The sequence below is a fragment of the Thalassophryne amazonica genome, chromosome 2, assembly GCF_902500255.1.
Source record: "Thalassophryne amazonica chromosome 2, fThaAma1.1, whole genome shotgun sequence".
Classification (NCBI taxonomy): domain Eukaryota; kingdom Metazoa; phylum Chordata; class Actinopteri; order Batrachoidiformes; family Batrachoididae; genus Thalassophryne; species Thalassophryne amazonica.
Genome location: NC_047104.1, coordinates 49,985,364 through 50,007,567, shown reverse-complemented (window position 1 = coordinate 50,007,567; position 22,204 = coordinate 49,985,364). Strand labels below are relative to the sequence as shown.

At 40.0% G+C, this 22,204-nt stretch overlaps 1 protein-coding gene across 2 annotated transcripts in view; it reads left to right on the top strand.

The window, feature by feature from the left end:
* The window catches only part of LOC117524103 (uncharacterized protein KIAA0355-like), a 127,607-nt gene that overhangs the window by 82,326 nt on the left and 23,077 nt on the right, over positions 1-22,204 (top strand). For both annotated transcript variants that reach the window (XM_034185837.1, XM_034185843.1), the window contains exons 3-7: positions 5,978-6,190; positions 9,833-9,973; positions 14,657-14,752; positions 14,994-15,155; positions 19,375-19,533. In XM_034185837.1, coding sequence (XP_034041728.1) covers positions 5,978-6,190; positions 9,833-9,973; positions 14,657-14,752; positions 14,994-15,155; positions 19,375-19,533 — 771 coding nt within the window. The remainder of the gene's footprint in view (positions 1-5,977; positions 6,191-9,832; positions 9,974-14,656; positions 14,753-14,993; positions 15,156-19,374; positions 19,534-22,204) is intronic.

Genomic DNA, 22,204 nt, shown 5'->3' with positions numbered 1-22,204 from the left:
CTTTCTGGTTGCTCTGCTCAGACAATTGTGTAAGCACTCCCACCCCGTGCACAGTGGAAACACTAGAAAAATAAACCCCCAGTCTTCATAACATACTTGTCCTTTATGCCCCGTCCCCCTGAAACAATTGCAAGTTTCATGATCATATGTGCTCATATCTTTTGAATGCTTCATCTAATTGTGGTGAAATGTGATATTGGGATTGTTTTAACATTGTGAGAAGGCAAGGTTGGTACAGAAATGTGAAAAGTTCTTGAGATTAATGTTTTACAAAGGGGAATAATAACCATCTATTGATCATAGACTACCTCAGTAATAACAAACAGGATTCCTTAGATGTCAGGACCCCTGAATTGATCTAAAAGTCCCATGAACCGGTTGATGGAAAGATTAACATTATTACTTCATAGAAATAATCATGTTTTGCTGATGTTTCCATATCTTCAAACACGATATTCTTGTGACCGTTCATAGTGTTTAACCTTCTGAGCTGAAAACAAAATCAACATGTCCAGTAGTGCGAGATGATATAACAGATAAACGTAGCAGTTTGAACTTTACTTTGTTGACAATTTAATATTATACTGGTTCAGAACAGGAAAGTTATGCTGTGCTAACAGTTGGCTTCTTCTGGGCTTCTTCTGTTTTGTGCTTTCTGCTACTGTATGTGGTGATGCCCCCCAGTGGGAAACAATAGGTGAGCAGAGGCAGCACCCCTGTATTGCAGCAGCGCAGCCAAAACTTGAAGGTTTCTGCTTTTTACCCTAGGTCAACATATGGCCATCGGGTATTACGAAGACCTGGCATCTGTCTGTCTGTCTGTACAGCATAGGTCCAGTTCTATTACTGCCACAGTCTTCAAATTCACAGGGAACATTCTTGGGACACAGACCTTGAACAAGTTCAAAGATGGCTAACCTTGACATATTTTAAGAAGGGTTTTAAGAGGTTAAAATGTGACATTCTGTTTGAATCTGTTCTGCTTTGTTTTTGAGTGACGGGGGATGACAGCCAATCAGAGTAGAGATGCACCGTGACGTCTGACTGTTTCTTCAAAACCGATTTGCTTTGTGTTTATATGCATGTCTCATATATTATGTAAAAGCTAGAGAGAAATAAACACTTCTAAAACCAAAAACGCCATTTGTGGAACCTAATAACACCTCTGAAGTTATTTTGCGGGTGTTGGCATGGTGACGTCACAAGCTGGTAGGTAGCTGCAAAACTCTGTTTCGTTTGTGTGTAAATATATTATGGGGTTAAAACTGTCTAATTAATATTTGTAAATGCACGCAGGGTGATCTACAAATAATCATTGATTTGCAAATGTGTTCACATATCCACAAATGCAAATTTCATATTTGTAACTTGTAACTTGGTCTTTGCAAATAATGTTGTATTTGCAAATCTAAAACTTAATTTGTAAAAAAAAAAAATTACATTTGTAAAACTGGAAATTGTATTTGTGAATTGAGTTTCAGCATTTGTAGATCACCAATTACACGCACTTACAATGCCTACTGATTCACAAATACACACTCTCGCACACTGGATATCCACTAGATGGCAGTGTGGGTTCCATTCATTGATGTGGCTGAAACGATATGCTCCCAGATGAGAGAAGGCCGACATTTCAGAATATATCATTTCACATTACCATAATGGAGGCGTCTGATGGATGGGTATGTATGTGGTGATATTGTCTGCAAGGTCAATTATTTTTTTAAATTATGTGTCCGCGGATTTCATCATGGGAGGGGGGCGGGGGTGTTAGTGTTGTACTCTTTAACGCAGTGGTTCAAATAAGCGTATTAAACAGCATTGCGCCTGTGCGTGCTCCGTGACACAGACATGCTGCAAAATTCTTCTTTTAAAAACTTGAAAGTTTGCGATGTCTACATGCTACATTTAGCTAAGCTTCGCACAGGAACCACACAGTGTCACCGCAGCAACCAACCAGTCCCGCTTTACGACAACTGTCGCAACAGCCAGGCTTTGAGTGGCATTTATTCTCCTCGAAACTCCGCGGATCCGAGGAAACTGATTTGTATCTGTGTTACAGTTTTATAAGTCCGCGGACTTATAAAACTTGCATGATGTCGTAAAAAAGCATGATGTCTTTAAAAAAAAAAAGAACGCTTTGCGATAAGCATTTTAAAAACTCAGTAATGATCACGATTAAAGAGTCATCTGGGAGCATATAGTTTCAGCCACGTCAATGAATGGAACCACACTGCCATCTAGTGGATATCCAGTGTGCGTGAGTTTGTATTTGTGAATCAGTCGCCATTTGTTTGTGGATCTGTGTGGATTTCGCGAAAACAATATCTCAAAATTACGTCGCAGAGGAAAGCGATGAATGCGTGTAATTGGTTATCTACAAATGCTGAAACTCAGTTCACAAATACAATTTCCAGTTTTACAAATGTAATTTTTTTTTTTTTTTTTTTTTACAAATTAAGTTTTATATTTGCAAATACAGCATTATTTGCAAAGACCAATTTACAAGTTACAAATATGAAATTTGTATTTGTGGATATGTGAACACATTTGCAAATCAATGATTATTTGTAGATCACCCTGCGTGCATTTACAAATATTAAGACAATTGAGACAATAATATATCCTCGTTGTCATGTATTATGTAAAAGATAGTGAGAAATAAACACTTCTAAAACTGAAAACGTTCTTTTTGTAACCTGATAAGACATTTTGTGGTATTAGTGTGCAAGCTATCTTCTGCCGATTCACAGAGGGTGATCGACAAATATTCCTTGATTTGCATAACTTCCGCTTTTGTCAAAAGCTCATGTACATGCACGTGCAAAGCCTCCTGCAGATTTTTGATTGACTGATTAATAGAGGGACTTTATTGAACATGTAAGACAATAGGATCTTATTAATCTTTAAACAACTGCAAATTATAAAGAACACAAGGCTCATATGGCCAAGGGTATTTTAGCATTGCGTTATATTTCATGCTTTTAACTTATTCTAATTCATCATGGAAAATAAATGTTCACATTAAACAAAAAATTGTAATGGATTGCAATGTATTGAATCGCATTGTTTCGTAATAAAAATTACATTACTAAAGTGTGTCATAGCTCATGTATAGAGATACATATTGTATAGTTTTAAAAGGAATAGATGCACTTTTAAATCTGATGTAGATGCTCAAAACACTTTAAAACAACTGACGTACCGATGTCAGAGTGCTACTAGGCAAGGCGTTACACTGCACGCTAGGAACAACTGGGGATTAGGGACCTTTCCCAAGGTCTCTTTGTTATTTTCGTATCTAAAGAGGAATCAAACAGGAGATCCTCTGGTCACAAGCTGCATGAACCTCTAGACAGTCATCTCCTTTGATGTGTTTCAGGTTTTGCATTGCCAAAATACAATGTAAGGAAACAGTTCTAAGGAATTCCAGGGTCAGGGCCATTGTCACCTCTCAAAGGTTTCTGATTCCAGATAGCATTCTTCAGGGACACAGATTCTAGAAAAGTCACACCATCCCCACCACAGATCAGACAACTTGCAGCACAACGTCTGGTTCTGATAAAAGCCTCACACTCCCTTCCACAAGTGGAGGTTTAGATCTAAGAAAGACTGCCCTCTCAGATTTGGTGGACTCAGTGCAGGTGTTCATATAAAGTAGACGACTAAATGTTGATTGAGTCATGATTTGCCTTGTTTGGACTTTAAGAAAAGCCAAATGTTAGCTTGGCTGTGCTACACGTATTTCTCATATTTTCCACGACTGGAGGATGCAACATTCACATGTGTTATCCATTATCTTGTGCTGGCTGCTGGACTGTTTTCATTTTTTCCCTGACGTGATTGGTGTAGACAGCGCTGTAACACTGAGTTACGGTACTTGGAAATGCACATTATCTTCAGGCTGCACAATCAGTCTGCATGTCTCTTGTGCTGTTAGTCAGTTTGCATACAGTGAATCCTCTTTCACTTAATCATTTCTAATGTTTTCTCAGAGAGCTGCTTCCTTAGCCTAAAAATTCATAGCAAAGACTAGGAAGGATTCAAGAAAATGCTCCAAATAATTTTGGCAATGAGAGAGAGAAATAAACTTTGTCCTTAGAAAGGAGGTGTGGCCGACTCTGTTTCTAGATATTTTTTTTTTTAAAGCTGTGATTGGTTGATCATGAAAGGAACTAAAATTGAAGTAAAAAAGGCAGTCTGTAACAATATGGATAAAATGGATAGTGAGATGATTTTGTTGGACAGTGGCTTATGTCAGCCATTGTGCAGCGCCTGAATTGGGGCTGTTAAAATGTCGCCCTCGGGCCATGTTTGTCCCAGTCTCTTGTTTTGAAATGATTGACAGGAGGGCCTGGAGTCAAACGTGCAAGGAAATAGTGGGTACATATGGATCTTCACTTCTGCCAGTGATGGCTGAGGGTATTCTGACAATACATATCCATATGCACCTCAAATTTTGTTTATACCCAAATGTATGTTTTGCACCCATGTGGTTAACAGCAGAGAGGTTAGTGATACTGAAACTGAGTGATCCTGGTCTTTGGGTTTTCTTTTTTAATATGCTCATGTGATATACCCACTCACTGATAAGAGACATTACACAGGGAAAAAAAAAGAAATTTATGTATTTTTTAAAAGTTAATTATTTAAACCAGTGGTCATGCTTTTGCAGGACTATGCTAGGTTTCATATATATAATAAGCATGTCACTTTAGCTTTTGCCTTTTGCCCGGCAAGTACCAATGGGCCTTGTGGGGGATTGAAGCAGAAACACTGAAGCTTTCTGGTGTTCAAGCCTAAAACTGCCGTCTCTTGTTGTTGCTGGCTGTCATCAAAATTAAACATATTTCTGCCTTTACACACTCTCCCTTGAGATATTTTCAGGCGTACTTGAAAAAGAAAACCTTGTGACCACAGTGTGGACCATGTGGTGTCTTGTTTCTCTTATTTTGCTAACTGCACAACAATCACTTTAAGCTTGGGTTTCTCTCTTTCCAAATATAAATACTTGTTTCACATTTCCATCCAATATATGGTGAGCTCCTTTTTTACAGCCATCACTTTAAAACATATATCTATTCTTGATTTGTAACTGAAGAAGGTAAAACTGCCCAAGTCGCAGGATACTTACTCCTAAAATAGAGACATGAAAAATTTCATAGTGGAGATTAATTTGCAGGTGGTAAATGATCCTTTTGTTGTGTTTCAGCAGTAACATTTCAGTAGTGCTGGTGAGTAGATTGCGCAAAGTTCAATACCACTTCACGTTTGTTGCACGACATTTATGACATGTTGGTCACTATGACATTGAATATTTCAAAATTCTCTGTGCGCAATTGCACGTGCCAGCGCCGACGAGTTTACTTTCCTGCATGACAGTGTGTGCATCAAAGTCGTGCAAGTGTAATAATAATAATAATAAAAAATAAAAATAAAATAAAATAATAAAAATCAATAATACACAGATAACACAGTAAATCATAAATGCATTGTAGTCCTTGTGAAATTATCAAAATAGAGGGGCTTGATTGAACATTTACAAATTGTAAATGAGACAACATGGTCTTAATAATTGTGTGTGTGTGTGTGTGTTTGCACTGGGATACCAATTAAACAACTGCAAATTATAAAGAAGAGTATGGTCATATGGCCGAGGGTATTTTAGCATTGTTATATTTTTCACTTTAAATTTTTTTTCAAGCACTATTAAGTTTGAAAAGACACACACATAAAGACTTTCTTGGTGATCCAACTAGTTTATCTTTGGGTGTTCTTATCTGCCACAGAATGCTAATTAGTTACCAGATATATGTTATTCGTAGTTTTTAAACAACCGTGGAGCCATGCGCATGTTGTTTTCCTGCCTTGAAGGTTCTGATATTGTTTGATACACTCTGAATCTCAAATGTCTAAACTCAGTGGTGACTGTTCTTTGGCCTGATGTATGCTGTAACTGTCATGTTCTCTCTTTCAGGTGCTGGGTCGGTGCTTCCTCACGGTGATGCAGGTCCATTTTCAGTTTCTGTCACAGGCCTTGCAGAAGGTCCAGCCTGTGGCACAGTCCTGCCTGGCAGAGGCTCTGGCACAAGCTCAAGAGCGGTGCAGCAATAGCCGCTCTCAAAACACAGAGCTGGGGCCCCTCACAGAACTTGAAGAGGCCTCGCGCTCATGGAAAGGTGCAGCCGAGGTATGCACCCACAGGGCACTTCACGATACTTTGTGTTGCTCCCTGGAAATTGTGTGTGTGGTGAAACATTGGCTTGTAAAGCATTCCTGAGAAATATCAGCCATTGGATTCCAGCTGCAATTTCCTATTTTTTTGTCTCTCTCTCTCTCTCTCTCTCTCTCTCTCTCTCTCTCTCTCTCCCTCTCTCTCTCTCCCTCCCTCCCTCCCTCTCCCTCTTTTCTGGCTATAGGTTAAGTTGCTTTGCCATGTTCTGTCCCCTTGTAACCCCATAACCATGTAAGAGGACCTAACTAATCCCCAGGCTAATCGGTTCCTCAGGCCCAGTTTGACATATGCTGAATACAGTGAGCAGGAGAAGAGAATGGGGGTTGATTGATCCATAAATCCCCTGGCATGCAGTGTTATCACTGGAGGGGACAAGGCTTAGCCAGATCCTGGTAGAATGTGCTGGTAGCATAGAAAGACAGATGTGGCCCAGACCACATTTCAGAAGTCACGTGCATATTTTTAACTGAAAAGTTCTATTTTCTAATGCGTAATATCTATTTTGGAACAGTTTTTTTTTTTCTCATAGCTACTCCATATTGCACAGTATTTCAATATGGGACCCATTATCAATTGAAAAAACATGATTTCGTCCGAGGAGGTTATATATTGACTACTTGTATGGCTGTTAAGTAAGATTACTTGGTGATGGGTGCGTTTGAGACCTTGTGTTAGTGTTGATTGTTACAAAAGGAAGAGTTTATTGAATTGTGGTGTTTGCCTCCGAAACAGGAGCTTCCCAGTTAAATCCCACCTGTGCCCCATTCTCCATGTGCATTTGATGTTGCATCAGGAAAGACATCTGCCGTAAAACCTGCCAAACCAATATGTAAAGCCTTGTCAGATCTGCTGTAGCAACCCTGAGCAAAAATGGAAAATCCGAAAGAAATTCGTAACTTACGAGATGTGGTTGGCACACCAGTGTCATAGTCATCACTGGTGTAATAATGTCCCACAATATGGATTGTGCAGTACCATTAACAAGAGAAACAGGGGCAACTAGAACTTCTAAGAGACCAGAATTTTTTTTATTTATTTATTTTTCTCCAGATTTTAATTTTGAAAGGCAGATTTAAAAACAAAAATGGTCAAAGTGAAAGTCAAATAAGATTATTAAAGGGGACATATAGTGCAAAACCAGTAATGCTGTGATTTAATACTGTCACCATCCAAAAAGTGAAAAAAAACAGTGATATTCATTTTGGGTCATATCGCCCACCTCTATACGTATTATATAATGCTTAAATGGATCACACGAGATTGATTATTTATTCTATTGTATAGAAAAATAGTCCATTGTATGATTTCTTTTTCATGCAATGTGGTTCCATTTACAATGAATTTTGGTTCCATTGAATGACTCCACTACCTTTTCGTAAAAACGATTCAGTGACACAAGGAAGCTGAGAATGTGGGTTTTGCCTTGACTATAATCTATTTACAGTGCCCTCTAAAAGTATTGGAACACTTAGTATTTCACACATTTTAATTTCTTCATCCATTTCAAATACTAAAAAAATAAAAATTTCAAAAATTATCTTCTTTAAACTCAAACTGAAAGCATATATCTTTAACTTGATATAAATTAATTAAAAATATAAAAGCCAAGATGACGAGTTGCATAAGTAATGGAACGCTTTGGCATAATACCTGTAAATAATCAGTTTTATTGCCACTTTTTTCAGACAAGTCAAGGGATGGATACATGAACATTTCCAAGTCACTGAATATGTCTTGGACTTGATTTAAATCATTTATGAAGGAATACATACAGTATGACACTTCATGCTAAATCTGTATGGAATAGATAGTTCTCAAAAACATAGTACCTGTGCAAGAAGGAGAAGAGTGAGGAAGCCACCAAGACACCCAGATGTCACAAAAATGTCCATATCTGCATCTCAGATATACCTTCTGGCAAATTGTAGATGAACTTTCAGATCTTCTCTTTTTAAGAAAATCATCCTCTATACCACTTCATCATGAAGCTGTATAACTGGAGATACAAAATGCAGGGGTGGTGGCCAAGTGGTTAGTGTGCTTGGTTTCAGTGTAGAAGGTTCCCGGTTAAAACCATACCCCTGCCCATTCTGTCTTCAAATTCACAAAGAACATTCTTGGGACACAGACCTTGGACAAGTTCAAAGATGGCTAACTTTGACCTATTTTAAGAGGTATTTTAAGAGGTTAAAAGGTTACATTCTGTTTCAGTCTGTTTTTGTTTTGAGTGGCGGATGTGACAGCCAATCAGAATACTGCGGCACTGTGATGTCAGTGGCAAAAATGCTGTTTTTGAAACCTAATAACACCTCTGAAGTTATTTACAAGATATTTCGCCACAGGGGTCCGTCTTAGGCCCCCTGCCTTTCACCCTTTATATAGCACCCCTTGGGTACATATTGCAGCATTTTGGGATTACCTTTCACTGCTATGCTGATGATACTCAGTTATACATGCTGATAACTGCTGGTAATCTCATCCACATATAATCCTTAGAAGATTGCCTTGCATCAGTGACAAGATAGAAGTCGAGCAACTTCCTACTTTTAAACTCTGATAAGACTGAAATGATTGTTCTTGGTCCAGTGAGACATCGGCATCAATTTGACCAGCTAACGCTTAGCCTAGGCTCATGTGTCATACATCACAGTGACAAAGTGAGGAACCTTGGGGTAATTTTTTATTCTACTTTGTCCTTTGACCTCCACATTAGAGATATTACGAGGACTGCTTTCTTCCCCCTGTGAAATATAGCGAAGTTTCGTCCCATCCTGTCTATGGCTGATGCTGAGACCCTGATTCATGCGTTTCGACTGGTCCAAATCAGACTGGAGTATGGTGCGTCATTTCAGTGCCATGTTATTACTCAGGCACTGAAAACCCAAACCAATGGATCAAATGATCAAACCAAATTTGAATAATGCATATTAATGATTTTTTTTTTTTTAACCGGGTGACAAGGGTGCTGGGCCCTCTTAGCACCATGGGACATACGACCGGAGGTGCTTACGAGCACTTGTGTGTATTCAGCCCACACGCACACCTTGTGATGGCTGCATTTCCACGTAACTGCAGGCAGACAAACTCCTTTATACCACAGATACATTTTTTCTGTATACAGCATGAAAATTGGATGCCACATTGAGTGCTCAGCAGCACGGTATCTCCCTGATGGACCTTTGGTCAGAGTGCTCTGAGTATGCGTTCATTTTATTACATGTACAGCTCAGATGACTGCCTAGCTGTTCCACGTAGAAGTGAAGAGTTGCTGCCATTCTGACGTCACTCAGCCACTCATGATGGATGACGAAATCCTCCAGCTGTCCCAACCTAGTCACAAAAGACAGCTGATGGCTTTTATTTCCAAATACATTGTCAAAACATAGAAAAAGCTTCAGTAAATTTCTGTTAATTTATCTGCCAAAGTGATCAAGCAAATACCTGAAACAATTGAATGTCTGTGATCGGTGAAAGGTGCTCGACACTCAAATATCCCTTCTTGTTGTCAAAGTATTTTTGTGTTCTGACATTTTTTTATATTGTTTCTGATGTCTTTGGTGTTCTGTATGGCTTTAGCATGTGGTCTTGTGTCCTCAGGTTACAGTGCGGCTAAGAGAACGAGGCCGGGATGGCTGCCTGGCGGGCATCCAGGTTCAGCAGCTCTTCTGCTCTAATAACACCACTATCCCTGAGCATCAGCTTAAGGAGCTCAATATGAAGATCGACAATGCTTTACAGGTATCGCTGAAACAATACAAGCAGGGAAAATGTAAAAAATAAATAAATAAATAAATAAAAAAGTAAAAATATGTGAAAGAAGGCATCAGTTCACTTGCTAAATGCTTTTCTTTTACAAATAACTTCCAGTGTTCACATTCAGATAGCTCCAAATGAGTGTTACACAAATATTTTCTCATATATTTTCTGGGTGTGTAGTGCACAGCACAATAGATTTTTTTTTTTTTTTTTTTTTTTTTTTTTTTCACGTTTGTCTCTTTTGACTAGAGCCCGACCGATATATCGCCCGACCGATATATTGGCTGGCTGATATATCGTGTGTGTTTAAATAAAATCCATAAAAGTCCTGCTCACAGACTGATTGCCAGAAATATCCAGTAAAAAGTCCGGACATCTCTAGTCCACTCATGGATGTTTGTTCACGCGTGCATACGAGGTCTGTCCATAAAGTATTGTACCTTTTTATTTTTTTTTTAAACTATATGGATTTGATTCATATGTTTTCACGTCAGACAAGCTTGAACCCTCGTGCGCATGCGTGAGTTTTTCCACGCCTGCCGGTGACGTCATTCACCTGTGAGCACGCCTTGTGGAAGAAGTGGTCCCGCCCGTCATTGGATTTTCATTGTCTGGAAATGGCGGAATGATTTGGGTTTTTTTTTTTTCCATCAGAATTTTTTCAGAAGCTCTTAGAGACTGGCACCTGGAAACCATTCGCAAAATTTATCTGGCATTCGGTGAAAATTTTACGGGCTTCACAGAGAATAAGGGCTGTTAGTACAGCTTTAAGGACCCCTTTAAGGACGCTCGGCGCATCGCGCTTCGAGCTGCGACGACGCGGCACAAGCCACCGGACCAGTTCTAAACGGATGGCTCTGTGGATGCGAGACCGTCGTGTGCTCTTTCTCTGGTTATCACAAGAGCTGGACATCAGCCATTTTCCGGCAGATTTCACTTTTAACAAGAGATTTTGTCATGGAAAGCCGCGCGGAGGCTTCGCGCGTCACGACCGATTCGCTTTGGAAGCGAGACGAACACCTCCATTTCGGCGTACCAGAGGACAAGTTCGGACATGCTTATCTCGGCTTTTAATGCTTACCAGTCCAGTGAGTTATAAGACAAATTGTGGAGAGCTGGGCATGTCCGAACTTGTCCTCTGGCACGCCGAAACGGAGGCGTTCTTTGTCTCGCTCGAACAGTGAATCGGTCGTGACGCACAAAGCCTCCGCGCGGCTTTCCACGACAAAATCTCTTGTTAAAAGTGAAATCTGCCAGAAAATGGTTGATGTCCAGCTCTTGTGACAACCAGAGAAAGAGCACACGACGGTCCCAGCTCCACACAGCCATCCATTTAGAAATGATCCGGTGGTTCGTGCCTGTCGGCGCGGCGCGCCGAGCGCCATTGTGGGCCATCCTTAAAGCTGTAGTAATAGTCCTTATTCTCTGTGAAGCCCGTAAAATTTTCACCAAAAGCCAGATAAATTTTTCGAATGGTTTCCAGGTGCCAGTCTCTAACAGCTTCTGAAAAACTTCTGATGGAAAAAAAAACCCCAAATCAGTCCGCCATTTCCAGGGGCGGGACCACTCCTTCCACAAGGCGTGCTCACAGGCGAATGACGTCACCGACAGGCGTGGAAAAACTCACGCATGCGCACAAGGGTTCAAGCTTGTCTGACGTGAAAACATATGAATCAAATCCATATAGTTTAAAAAAATAAATAAATAAAAAGGTACGATAATTTATGGACAGACCTCGTATGTGAACAATTAAAAGAAAAAAAAAAAAGTCTGGCTGCAGGCATTAGTTCCTTGTTCTCTGCTCAAACTCTTGCATCACAGTTAAAAAAAGGACATAAGTCCCGAGACAGGACATATCAACATCAAGTAGAACTCCAGACATCTCCACATTTGCTTATGGACGGTTCGCTCATGCGCGCGTGCATGTCACAGGAGGAAAGATAAACTATAACAGTACTCAGAGCGCAGCCCTGCAGCTCTGCACAAGAACAAATATAAAGTAGAAGAGAAGTCAGATTCCACAGTCTGTCTGCAGCCAAACTGTGCACTCTGACTTCTCTGCGCAGAGAACCTGCAGGCTGCGTTCTCACCTCTTCTCTGCCCCCCTGACGCAGCTATTCCTGCGTCGTCATGACACCACAGGAAGCAAATGGGAGCAGCCCTGGTGTGAAAGGGGCTTAAGTATAGCAAATCTTACAATAAAAACAGCTGTTGATGATCCCAATTTTCCAAGAATTACCCAGGTGTGGTGAGATCACTTTTTGGAAAATCCCCAGGCTTGGAGAGTTCAACTCTGGGTCATGGAATATCACCCTCTTTAAAAAAACAAACAAATTATCACAATTTTCCACTGATATGCATGATTTTAATTCAAAGTTTCCTTTTTAAAAAACATTAAATGCCTTACTCAAATTACACCCTTAATTCCAATTCTGGCCTCATGGGTTTTTTTTAAGACAAAAACATACATTTTGCACAACATATGTTTTTGCATACAACGCTTGAAGTTGTTACCTGGTCAGTCCAAAAGGAGTATATACTTTATCCTTCTAAACCAGGGGTTTTCAAAGTGTGGGAGAGCGAGCGCCCCTCAGAGAACAAATGAATAGCTGTGATCCCCCACTACCACCACCACCACTGACACACACACAATTTCAATATCTTCATGTGTTTCTTTTTATTCTTTTACACATGTTAAATGCATTTTAAATATATTTATGTGCATTTTCACATTTTACAGCCTTTGTAAACATGTTAAACGTGTTTTTAAAAACTTTCTATTCTTCTATTTTTACCTTTTGTCATATTTTAAACATCGTTTTTTAATATTTAAACATCTCTGTGTTTTTAAACGTCTTTTACATAACTAACATATTTTAACATAAATAATAAACTTTTCTACATATTTAGTCTCTCATCTAGTCTCACCTCTTGTTTAGCGTGAGCAATGAGTCTGAGTCAATGAGGCGGCTGATGTAGGGATGCACTGTGGAGTGGAGCAAACCCCATAGTTTGAAAACCACTGTTCTAAATATCTGTTAAATGTTATCGGTAACACCCAACATAATCCTGGCATTTGTATAATCATCATAACATGTTTGTTATTACAACATCGCTTGTCTTTGCTAAAAATTACACTACAAGTCATATTACATCTTTTTAAAATATTCAGAAAAGATTCAGATTCAGAAAGCTGAGATTGAACATTTTAGTATGCAAAGCATGAATATTATATGTAAGTACCTTTACAATTTTATAAGATGTGGTAAAATTGAGAAAATACTTTTTGGGCTCTAAGGGTTAAAGTCAGTCCTGTGTGTATTTTATTATTATTTTATTTATTACATTATTTTCAATAAAAATACAAACATACACACACACTCTGTGTGTGTGTGTGTGTGTGTGTGTGTGTGTGTGTGTGTGTGTGTGTGTGTGTGTGTGTGTGTGTGTGTGTGTGTGTGTGTGTGTGTGTGTGTGTGTGTGTGTGTGTGTATTCCTACGTTGAAGCAGAATGGTAAAATTCCTAACACCCATCTAAGTAAAATAATGGGCATAGCGTCAGTTGCTAAAGACATTGAAAGAGCATCCCTTAAATGGTTTGCGTATGTGGAAAGAGTGGAGGTGGACAGAATTTCCAAAATGGCTTTCCATTTCAGACTAGAAGGGAAATGCCCACCAGGCAGACCAAGGAAAAGATGGCGTGATAATATCTAATAAATTCTCAGAAAATACAGAATCTGTAAAGTGAACAAACTGAAAGGAGTTTATTTACATTGTGGTCCTCCTAACCAAGAGATTGAATGTATTAACTTGATAGTTGAACAGCTCTGCAATGTATAAAAAACAACCTTCAATCTAAGGTGGTCTCTAAGGTTTTTATTGTTGTTACAACATAACAAAGGAATATTTTTTACTGTTTTATTTGTTAAAAATACATTCATCCCCATAATAATTAACATTAGGATTTTTCTTGCAATAATTATTTGCAAAAATGTTTTTAAAATATGCCTTTAAAAGTAGACCCTTACGGGGGCTTCCACTCACTCACATGTCTGGCTATGAACATGTACAGTGCCTGTTAACAGTGGCAAAACAAAGAGATGATGAGGAAAAACTCATGTATTCATGTGGAAAGCACCATGTGATTGGCTAGTAAGAAGTATATCATATACACTATCTGTTTTGTAAAAGACATTATTTGAAGTGAAGCAGAGCATAAATATACTTTTAAAACATGCAGAGTGATATTGTTGATGAGCGAGCAGAAAGTATGGATACAGAGGTGGCTGTTAGCGCCCTCAGCACAGAGCTTGTGAAATGGAACAAGACTGAACACAGACTAGTCTGGCTTGTGTTTAGTAAATCGGATGCTGATCAGTCTGGCTCAGTTCAGATTGTTGCGAACAGATTGGGACTTCCCTATGCTGAGGCTGCTATGCTAATACTGCTAATAGGCTTGATATTGTTACTAGAACTATTTTGAGGTGAAAATGTAATTAAAAAAAAAAAATGAAATAACACAGAAGACTGTAATGGATATTTCTGAAATTGCAGAAATTGTGGAGGTTTGAAATCAAAATTGTGTTTGTTGTAATGAGACATTTTGACTGGATTTCTTTTTTTTTTTTTTTTTTTTTTCTTTTTTTGCTTTTATCTTGTGTCCAGGCCTATAAAGCGGCACTAGAGAGCTTGGGCCACAGTGAGTATGCCCTGAAGGCCGGCTTTCATCTTAACCCCAAAGCTGTGGAGACAGCCTTACAGGTGAGTTGGCTCTGTCAAACATCAGTTTAGACAAATTGCCCAAAAATAAAGGAATAAATAAATAAAATGATTAAGACAGATGTTTACAATCTGAGATGAACAGTTTTATTCTAAATAATTTTTTCTAAAACATCACACAGATCGGCAGAAATTCTCCTTTTTGATATCAGTGCCACGTGTTTGTGGAATGTTTGTGTTTGCACATCTGTCTGTGAGCACATCCGTCCGTCTGCGTGTGCAGGGCTGCTGTAGTGAGGCGGAGGCCCAGCAGGCGGGCAGGATGCAAACCACCTCCCAGCCCATACAGTGTGAGCTGCCCACCATTCCCGTGCAGATCGGTTCACATTTTCTCAAAGGAGTGTCGTTCAATGAGTCGGCAGCTGACAACCTCAAACTGAAAACTGTAAGACATTCAACCTTATTGACCACCCAGCTTCTTCTGCTAGTCCTTCACTTTGATCTCCAGAAACAAGTTGGTTTTGCATGATGATTAAAACATGGATTGTTCGCCAGCTTAATCATACAAAGTGTCTTCATATGTTTTTAGATCTGCATTTGTGGTCATAGGTTTACATACATGTTTTATGAACCTGAAAGTCAATGGAGTATGGGGCTGTCAGTGTTTTCTTTAAACTGTTCTTTTTCTGGGGAAAAATAGTTGTACAATTTCCATCTTTACTAAGGGGGAAAAATGGGGGGTTTTCTGAAATCAACACATGGTCAAAATTATTCATACACATACACATTTTTTGAAAAAAATAAAAAGGTCCGTTACCTCTCTCTCTCTCTCTCTCTCTCTCTCTCTCTCTCTCTCTCTCTCTCTCTCTCTCTCTCTCTCTCTCTCTCTCTCTCTCTCTCTCTCTCTCTCTATATATATATATATATATATATATATATATATATATATATATACTCAACAAAAATATAAACGCAACACTTTTGGTTTTGCTCCAATTTTGTATGAGATGAACTCAAAGATCTAAAACTTTTTCCACATACACAATATCACCATTTCCCTCAAATATTGCTCACAAACCAGTCTAAATCTGTGATAGTGAGCACTTCTCCTTTGCTGAAATAATCCATCCCACCTCACAGGTGTGCCATATCAAGATGCTGATTAGACACCATGATTAGTGCACAGGTGTGCCTTAGACTGCCCACAATAAAAAGCCACTCTGAAAGGTGCAGTTTTGTTTTATTGGGGGGGGGGATACCAGTCAGTATCTGGTGTGACCACCATTTGCCTCATGCAGTGCAACACATCTCCTTCGCATCATCCGTGAAGAGAACACCTCTCCAACGTGCCAAACGCCAGCGAATGTGAGCATTTGCCCACTCAAGTCGGTTACGACGACGAACTGGAGTCAGGTCGAGACCCCGATGAGGACGGTGAGCATGCAGATGAGCTTCCCTGAGACGGTTTCTGACAGTTTGTGCAGAAATTCTTTGGTTATGCAAACCGATTGTTTCAGCAGCTGTCCGAGTGGCTGGTCTCAGACGATCTTGGAGGTGAACATGCTGGATGTGGAGGTCCTGGGCTGGTGTGGTTACACGTGGTCTGCAGTTGTGAGGCTGGTTGGATGTACTGCCAAATTCTCTGAAACGACTTTGGAGATGGCTTATGGTAGAGAAATGAACATTCAATACACGAGCAACAGCTCTGGTTGACATTCCTGCTGTCAGCATGCCAATTGCACGCTCCCTCAAATCTTGTGACATCTGTGGCATTGTGCTGTGTGATAAAACTGCACCTTTCAGAGTGGCCTTTTATTGTGGGCAGTCTAAGGCACACCTGTGCACTAATCATGGTGTCTAATCAGCATCTTGGTATGGCACACCTGTGAGGTGGGATGGATTATCTCAGCAAAGGAGAAGTGCTCACTATCACAGATTTAGACTGGTTTGTGAACAATATTTGAGAGAAATGGTGATATTGTGTATGTGGAAAAAGTTTTAGATCTTTGAGTCCATCTCATACAAAATGGGAGCAAAACCAAAAGTGTTGCATTTATATTTTTGTTGAGTGTATATATATATATATATATATATATATATATATATATATATATATATATATATATGAGGTCTGTGAGAAAAGTAACGGACCTTTTTATTTTTTCCAAAAACTATATGGATTTGATTCATATGTTTTTACGTCTGCCAAGCTTGAACCATCGTGCGCATGCGTGAGTTTTTCCACGCCTGTCGGTTGCGTCATTCGTCTGTGCTTTAAGGACGGCCCATAATGGCGCCGAAAGGCAGAAACCACCACATCATTTCTAAATGCATGGCTGTGTGGAGCCGGGACCGTCGTGTGCAATTTCTCTGGTTATCACGAGCTGGACATCAGGCATTTTTCGGCAGATTTCACTTTTAACAAGAGATTTTGTCATGGAAAGCCGCGCGGAGGCGCATCACGACCGATTCGCTGATGAAGCGAGACAAAGGAACACCTCCATTTCGGAGTGCCAGAGGACAAGTTGGGACATGCCCAGATCTCCACAATTTCTCTTATACTCACTCGACTGGTAAGCACTGAAAGCCGAGATACGCATGTCCCAACTTGTCCTCTGGCACTCCGAAATGGAGGTGTTCCTTTGTCTCGCTTCATCAGCGAATCGGTCGTGACGCGCGAAGCCTCCGTGCGGCTTTCCATGACAAAATCTCGTTAAAAGTGAAATCTGCCGGAAAATGGCTGATGTCCAGCTCTTGTGATAACCAGAGAAATTGCACACGACGGTCCCGGCTCCACACAGCCATCCGTTTAGAAATGATGTGGTGGTTTCTGCCTCTTGATGGCGGCTCAGAGCACGGCGAGCCGTGCGCCATTGTGGGCCGTCCTTAAAGCTGTAGTAACACTCCTTATTCTCTGTGAAGCCTGTAAAATTTTCACCAAAAGCCATGTGAATTTTTCGAATGGTTTCCAGCTGTTTGTCTCTAACAGTTTCTGAAAAAATTCTGATGGAAAAAAAAGCCCAAATCATTCCGCCATTTCCTCGCAATGAAACGACGACGAGAGGGGTGGACCAGTGCTCACTCAGTCTGCCCACAGGCGAATGACGCAACCGACAGGCGTGGAAAAACTCACGCATGTGCACGAAGGTTCAAGCTTGGCTGACGTAAAAACATATGAATCAAATCCATATAGTTTTTGAAAAAAATAAAAAGTTCTGTTACTTTTCTCACATACCTCGTGTGTGTGTGTGTGTGTGTGTGTGTGTGTGTGTGTGTGTGTGTGTGTGTATATATATATATATATATATATATATATACACATATATAAATATAAAAATCAGGGGTGCTGCAAGTTCCAAAATGTCCGTTCCTTCCCCCTCCCCCCCGCTAACGCCTGCTAACCTCCTATTAGTGATCATGATTGACTACAGCTGGGAGTGTTTCTGTGTACATATAAAACTGGTTTGTTTGGCAGCACTTGTTCAGTTGACCAATGCAGACTGCAGTGGGAAAGTCCAAGGAGCTCTGTGAAGATCTGAGGAAGTAGAACCGAGATTTACCAAAGTCAGGAATGTAAAACATTTGTACATAAATACTAGTTATTTGGAGGTGTAACCACTTTGTCATGCTTTAGAAGAAGTGATGAGAGTTCACCCTCAGCTGAGAGGAAATTGGTGCAGATGGTGAGGGATAGCCCAGAAACCACCAAGTCACAGACCTGACATAAACCGAAAGCTGCTGGAACACCAGTGTCACTCTAGCTTCACATCATCATGAAGCTGCTACACTAAAAAGAACACATTAAAGCTTGAAAAAAGTTTGCAGCTGACCATTAGATTTTTTTTCCCCCCTCTCTTGTCAGATGAGACAAAGATATAATTGTTTGGCCACAATGACCAGAGGTGTGTTTGGAGGCCTAAAGGTGACTGATTCAATCCAAACAACACTGCACCAGCTGTTAAACAGGGTAGTAGTACCATCATGCTTTATGGCTGTTTTGCTGCAAGTAGTACTGGTGCATTGCACAAAATGGGTGGTATAATAAAGAATGAGGATGGTCCCACAATAACCCCAAACACGTCATGGAATGGATTTCAGCCACCATCACCAGTGTGCTTGCCCATGTGATGAGTAACTTCTGGACTTGACTCGTTATTGGTAAATAAATTGAATTTAATCAATCAGGCCAACATTACGTTTTTAGATGGACCTTCCCAAAGTCCTGACTTCAACCCTATCAAAAATATCAGGGCTTTAATTGAATTCTTATCAGCTGTGCAGAGTGGTCAAATATCTTACCAGAATTCTGCCAGTTTAATGGCCACGAGTGTGTGTGAAGGAGAAACTTGCAAAGGGACATTTAACCAAATATTACGTCAGAAATTCCCAAATAAGTTGTCCACCAAATTATATTTTTCTATTAAAGATTTTCAGTAATTCAGCCACAGAAAAAGAAGAGTTCAACGAAATCATTGAAAGGCTATAACTGCCATGTGTATGTAAACGTCTGACCACAGCTTTATGCCAAGTGGTAATACGAATTATAGTCTTAAAAGTTAGGCTCAGTACCCATATGACTAAAGGGCCTACTTTGAGTTTTATTCCTATGAAGACTGTGATGGCAGACCGTTTTGGTGATGTCCCACTGTGTTTTGTCTTTACAGCACACGATGCTGCAGCTTATTAAGGAGGCACTGGGCCAGAATGGAATGAGCCCCAGGGAGGATTCTCCTGTCACCCAAGTTCTTAACCAAGTCTGCCCATCCAGCTGGAGAGGAGCCTGTAAGACTGCAGTCCAGCTGCTCTTTGCCCAAGCTGGTCTGGTGAGTTGAACACTTAAAGCCCTGTAATTGCTGTGAAATCTGAAGGTAGAAAACAGTTCAGTACCTTAGCTTGTGGTCTGCAGTTTCTTTCTTGTGCTGTAAAATATAATCTGTTTTGGAGGAACAATGCTCCTTGTTTTTTTTAACATGATAATAATCATAGACTATCAGGCAAGTAACATCGTCTTTGGTGACTATCAGGACCCTGTGATTAGTAACAAAGCTCCATAAAATGTAAGCAAACAAAACCACCTACTTTACATGAGCCTGTCTGAGCTAGCCCAGACATGTCCTACTGTACCAACATCCATTTTTAAGGTAATATGTCAAACGTACCTGTCCTCAGCTTGATCTTCGAGGAAACTGAAGTGATGTCACATGATTCTTAGATTTGGTCATAAGCAGATACATCGTTCCCTCTGCTGGGTGGAGAAAAAGTACAACATTCTTTCTACCTCATCTATAAGTAATTGAGTTTGATTATATCGATTCTAAATTCAAATTTATTAATTTATATAGCGCCAATTCACGATGAAATTGTCTCAAGGCGCTTCACACACCAAAAAAAAAAACAAAAACCTGAATTAAAAATTTAAAACACAATAAAAAGACGACCATAAAAGAATACAAGAATAAAAACACATAAAAACAAATGAGTCTTTAAACGTGACTTAAGTCTCCACAGTATCCGACTGCCGAATGTGTGCCGGGAGATCGTTCCACAGAGCTGGGGCACGGTAGGAGAAAGCTCTGTGACCGGCAGACTTTTTATTTACCCTGGGAACACACAGAAGTCCTGAACCCTGAGAATGCAGGGCCCGAGCTGGTACATGAACAATTTTATAAACTAATAACAGTACTTTAAAATCCGATCTTGCAGCAACTGGAAGCCAGTGCAGGGACGCCAAAACGGGTGTAATGTGGTCAAACTTTCTGCTTTGTGTCAAAAGTCTGGCAGCAGCATTTTGAACCAGTTGAAGACCCCTAATCCTGGACTGCGGTAAGCCAGAAAATAGAGCATTACAATAGTCCAGTCTAGTAGAGACAAATGCATGAATCAAAGTCTCCAGAGACAGGATGGGATGAATCTTCGCTATATTTAGCAAATGGAAGAAAGCAGTCCTCGTAATGTCTAATGTGGAGATCAGAGGACAACGTAACATCAAAAATTACTCCAAGGTTCCCCAAGCTAAATGCTAGCTGATCAAATTGATGCTGATACCTCACTGGACCAAGAACCATAACTTCAGTCATCAGAATTTAAAAGTAGGAAGTTACTAGACATCCAACTTCTTACTGATGCAAGGCAATCTTCCAAAGATTTTATGTAAATGAGATTACCAGTAGTTATTGGCATATACAATTGAGTGTCATCAGCATAGCAATGAAAGGGAATCCCAAAGCGCCGCAGTATATTCCCAAGGGGTGCTACATAAAGGGGAAAAAAGCAGGGGGCCTAAAACGGATCCTTGTGGAACCCCAAACTTCATGTCCCTACAATCATAGGAGGTGCCATTAAACAATACACAGTAAGAACGACTGGAAAGGTATGACGTCAACCATGCAAGAGCAGTTCCAGTAATCCCAAAGTGATTCTCCAGCCTATTGAGTAAAATATGATGATCCACAGTATCAAACGCAGCACTAAGATCCAGCAGCACCAAGACTGTAGTGGTATCTGAGTCCTTTGCTTGCAAAAGGGTTTTAACAGTCAATTTCATTATCATAAAGACAAATAAACTCACACTATCACCAGACTCTATCCCTCCCACCCCTACAGATGAATTTATAACATGGTAACATGGCCCTAAGTAGGAGGTTCATTGGTCCTCCCCTGTATCTATTAGCATCCAAAATTTAAAAGCAGAGTATGCAGTTTTTACATTCTGATGGAAATTTTGCAGACTCACTAACTAATTCATTGTGCCTGTACATGTCCTGCTTAAACACAGGGAACAGATTTTCTTTGGAGTAATCTCATTAGAGATTAATTTTATGTATTTATGGCCATATATGAGATTAATGCAGATCTGCTGAGAATTTTAAGAAGGGCGGGGGTCTTATTAGGCCATTGAATATGATCTGCACCTTAGCCATTCAGCAGAGGAAACGTGGATTTCAGAATTGTTGAGATTTTCCACAAAAAAATTTTCACTGATTTTTGCAAGCCGTCATGTGCCGTTTCTTAAGGCACATCTCATTTGTCAGGTTTCTGAAATGACGATGTCATAGTCCCACCTCTCTCACACCGAGGGACTTTTTTTGATCACGATAAGGAGTTAAAGTTTATTTCCGTATGTCATATTCTAAAACAAAGGCATCTTCTGTGGATAACAGTTTTTCGGCAGGCTGTGATGATGAATCCAACTGAAAGCAGGCAACAGGTGAGATTAAGACATATATTTTCTCTGTGCCATTTTGTAGAGTTTCTGCTACATTGATTAGCTTAGACCAGCGGAACAGATATGGCAGCAGTACAGATTTGGACAAACACCGGTTTTGCACATCCTAGTCTTCTTTGTTTTATTCCACCGGTATGAAATACAGTCAGCATGTCCGTCCGTCTGTTTTTGCTTATCACAATATCTGAAGAAGCAGTTGAACAATTTAATTCATATTTAGCATAAGTGTGTACTTGGGTCATCGCCTGACATTTTGTATTACTGACTTG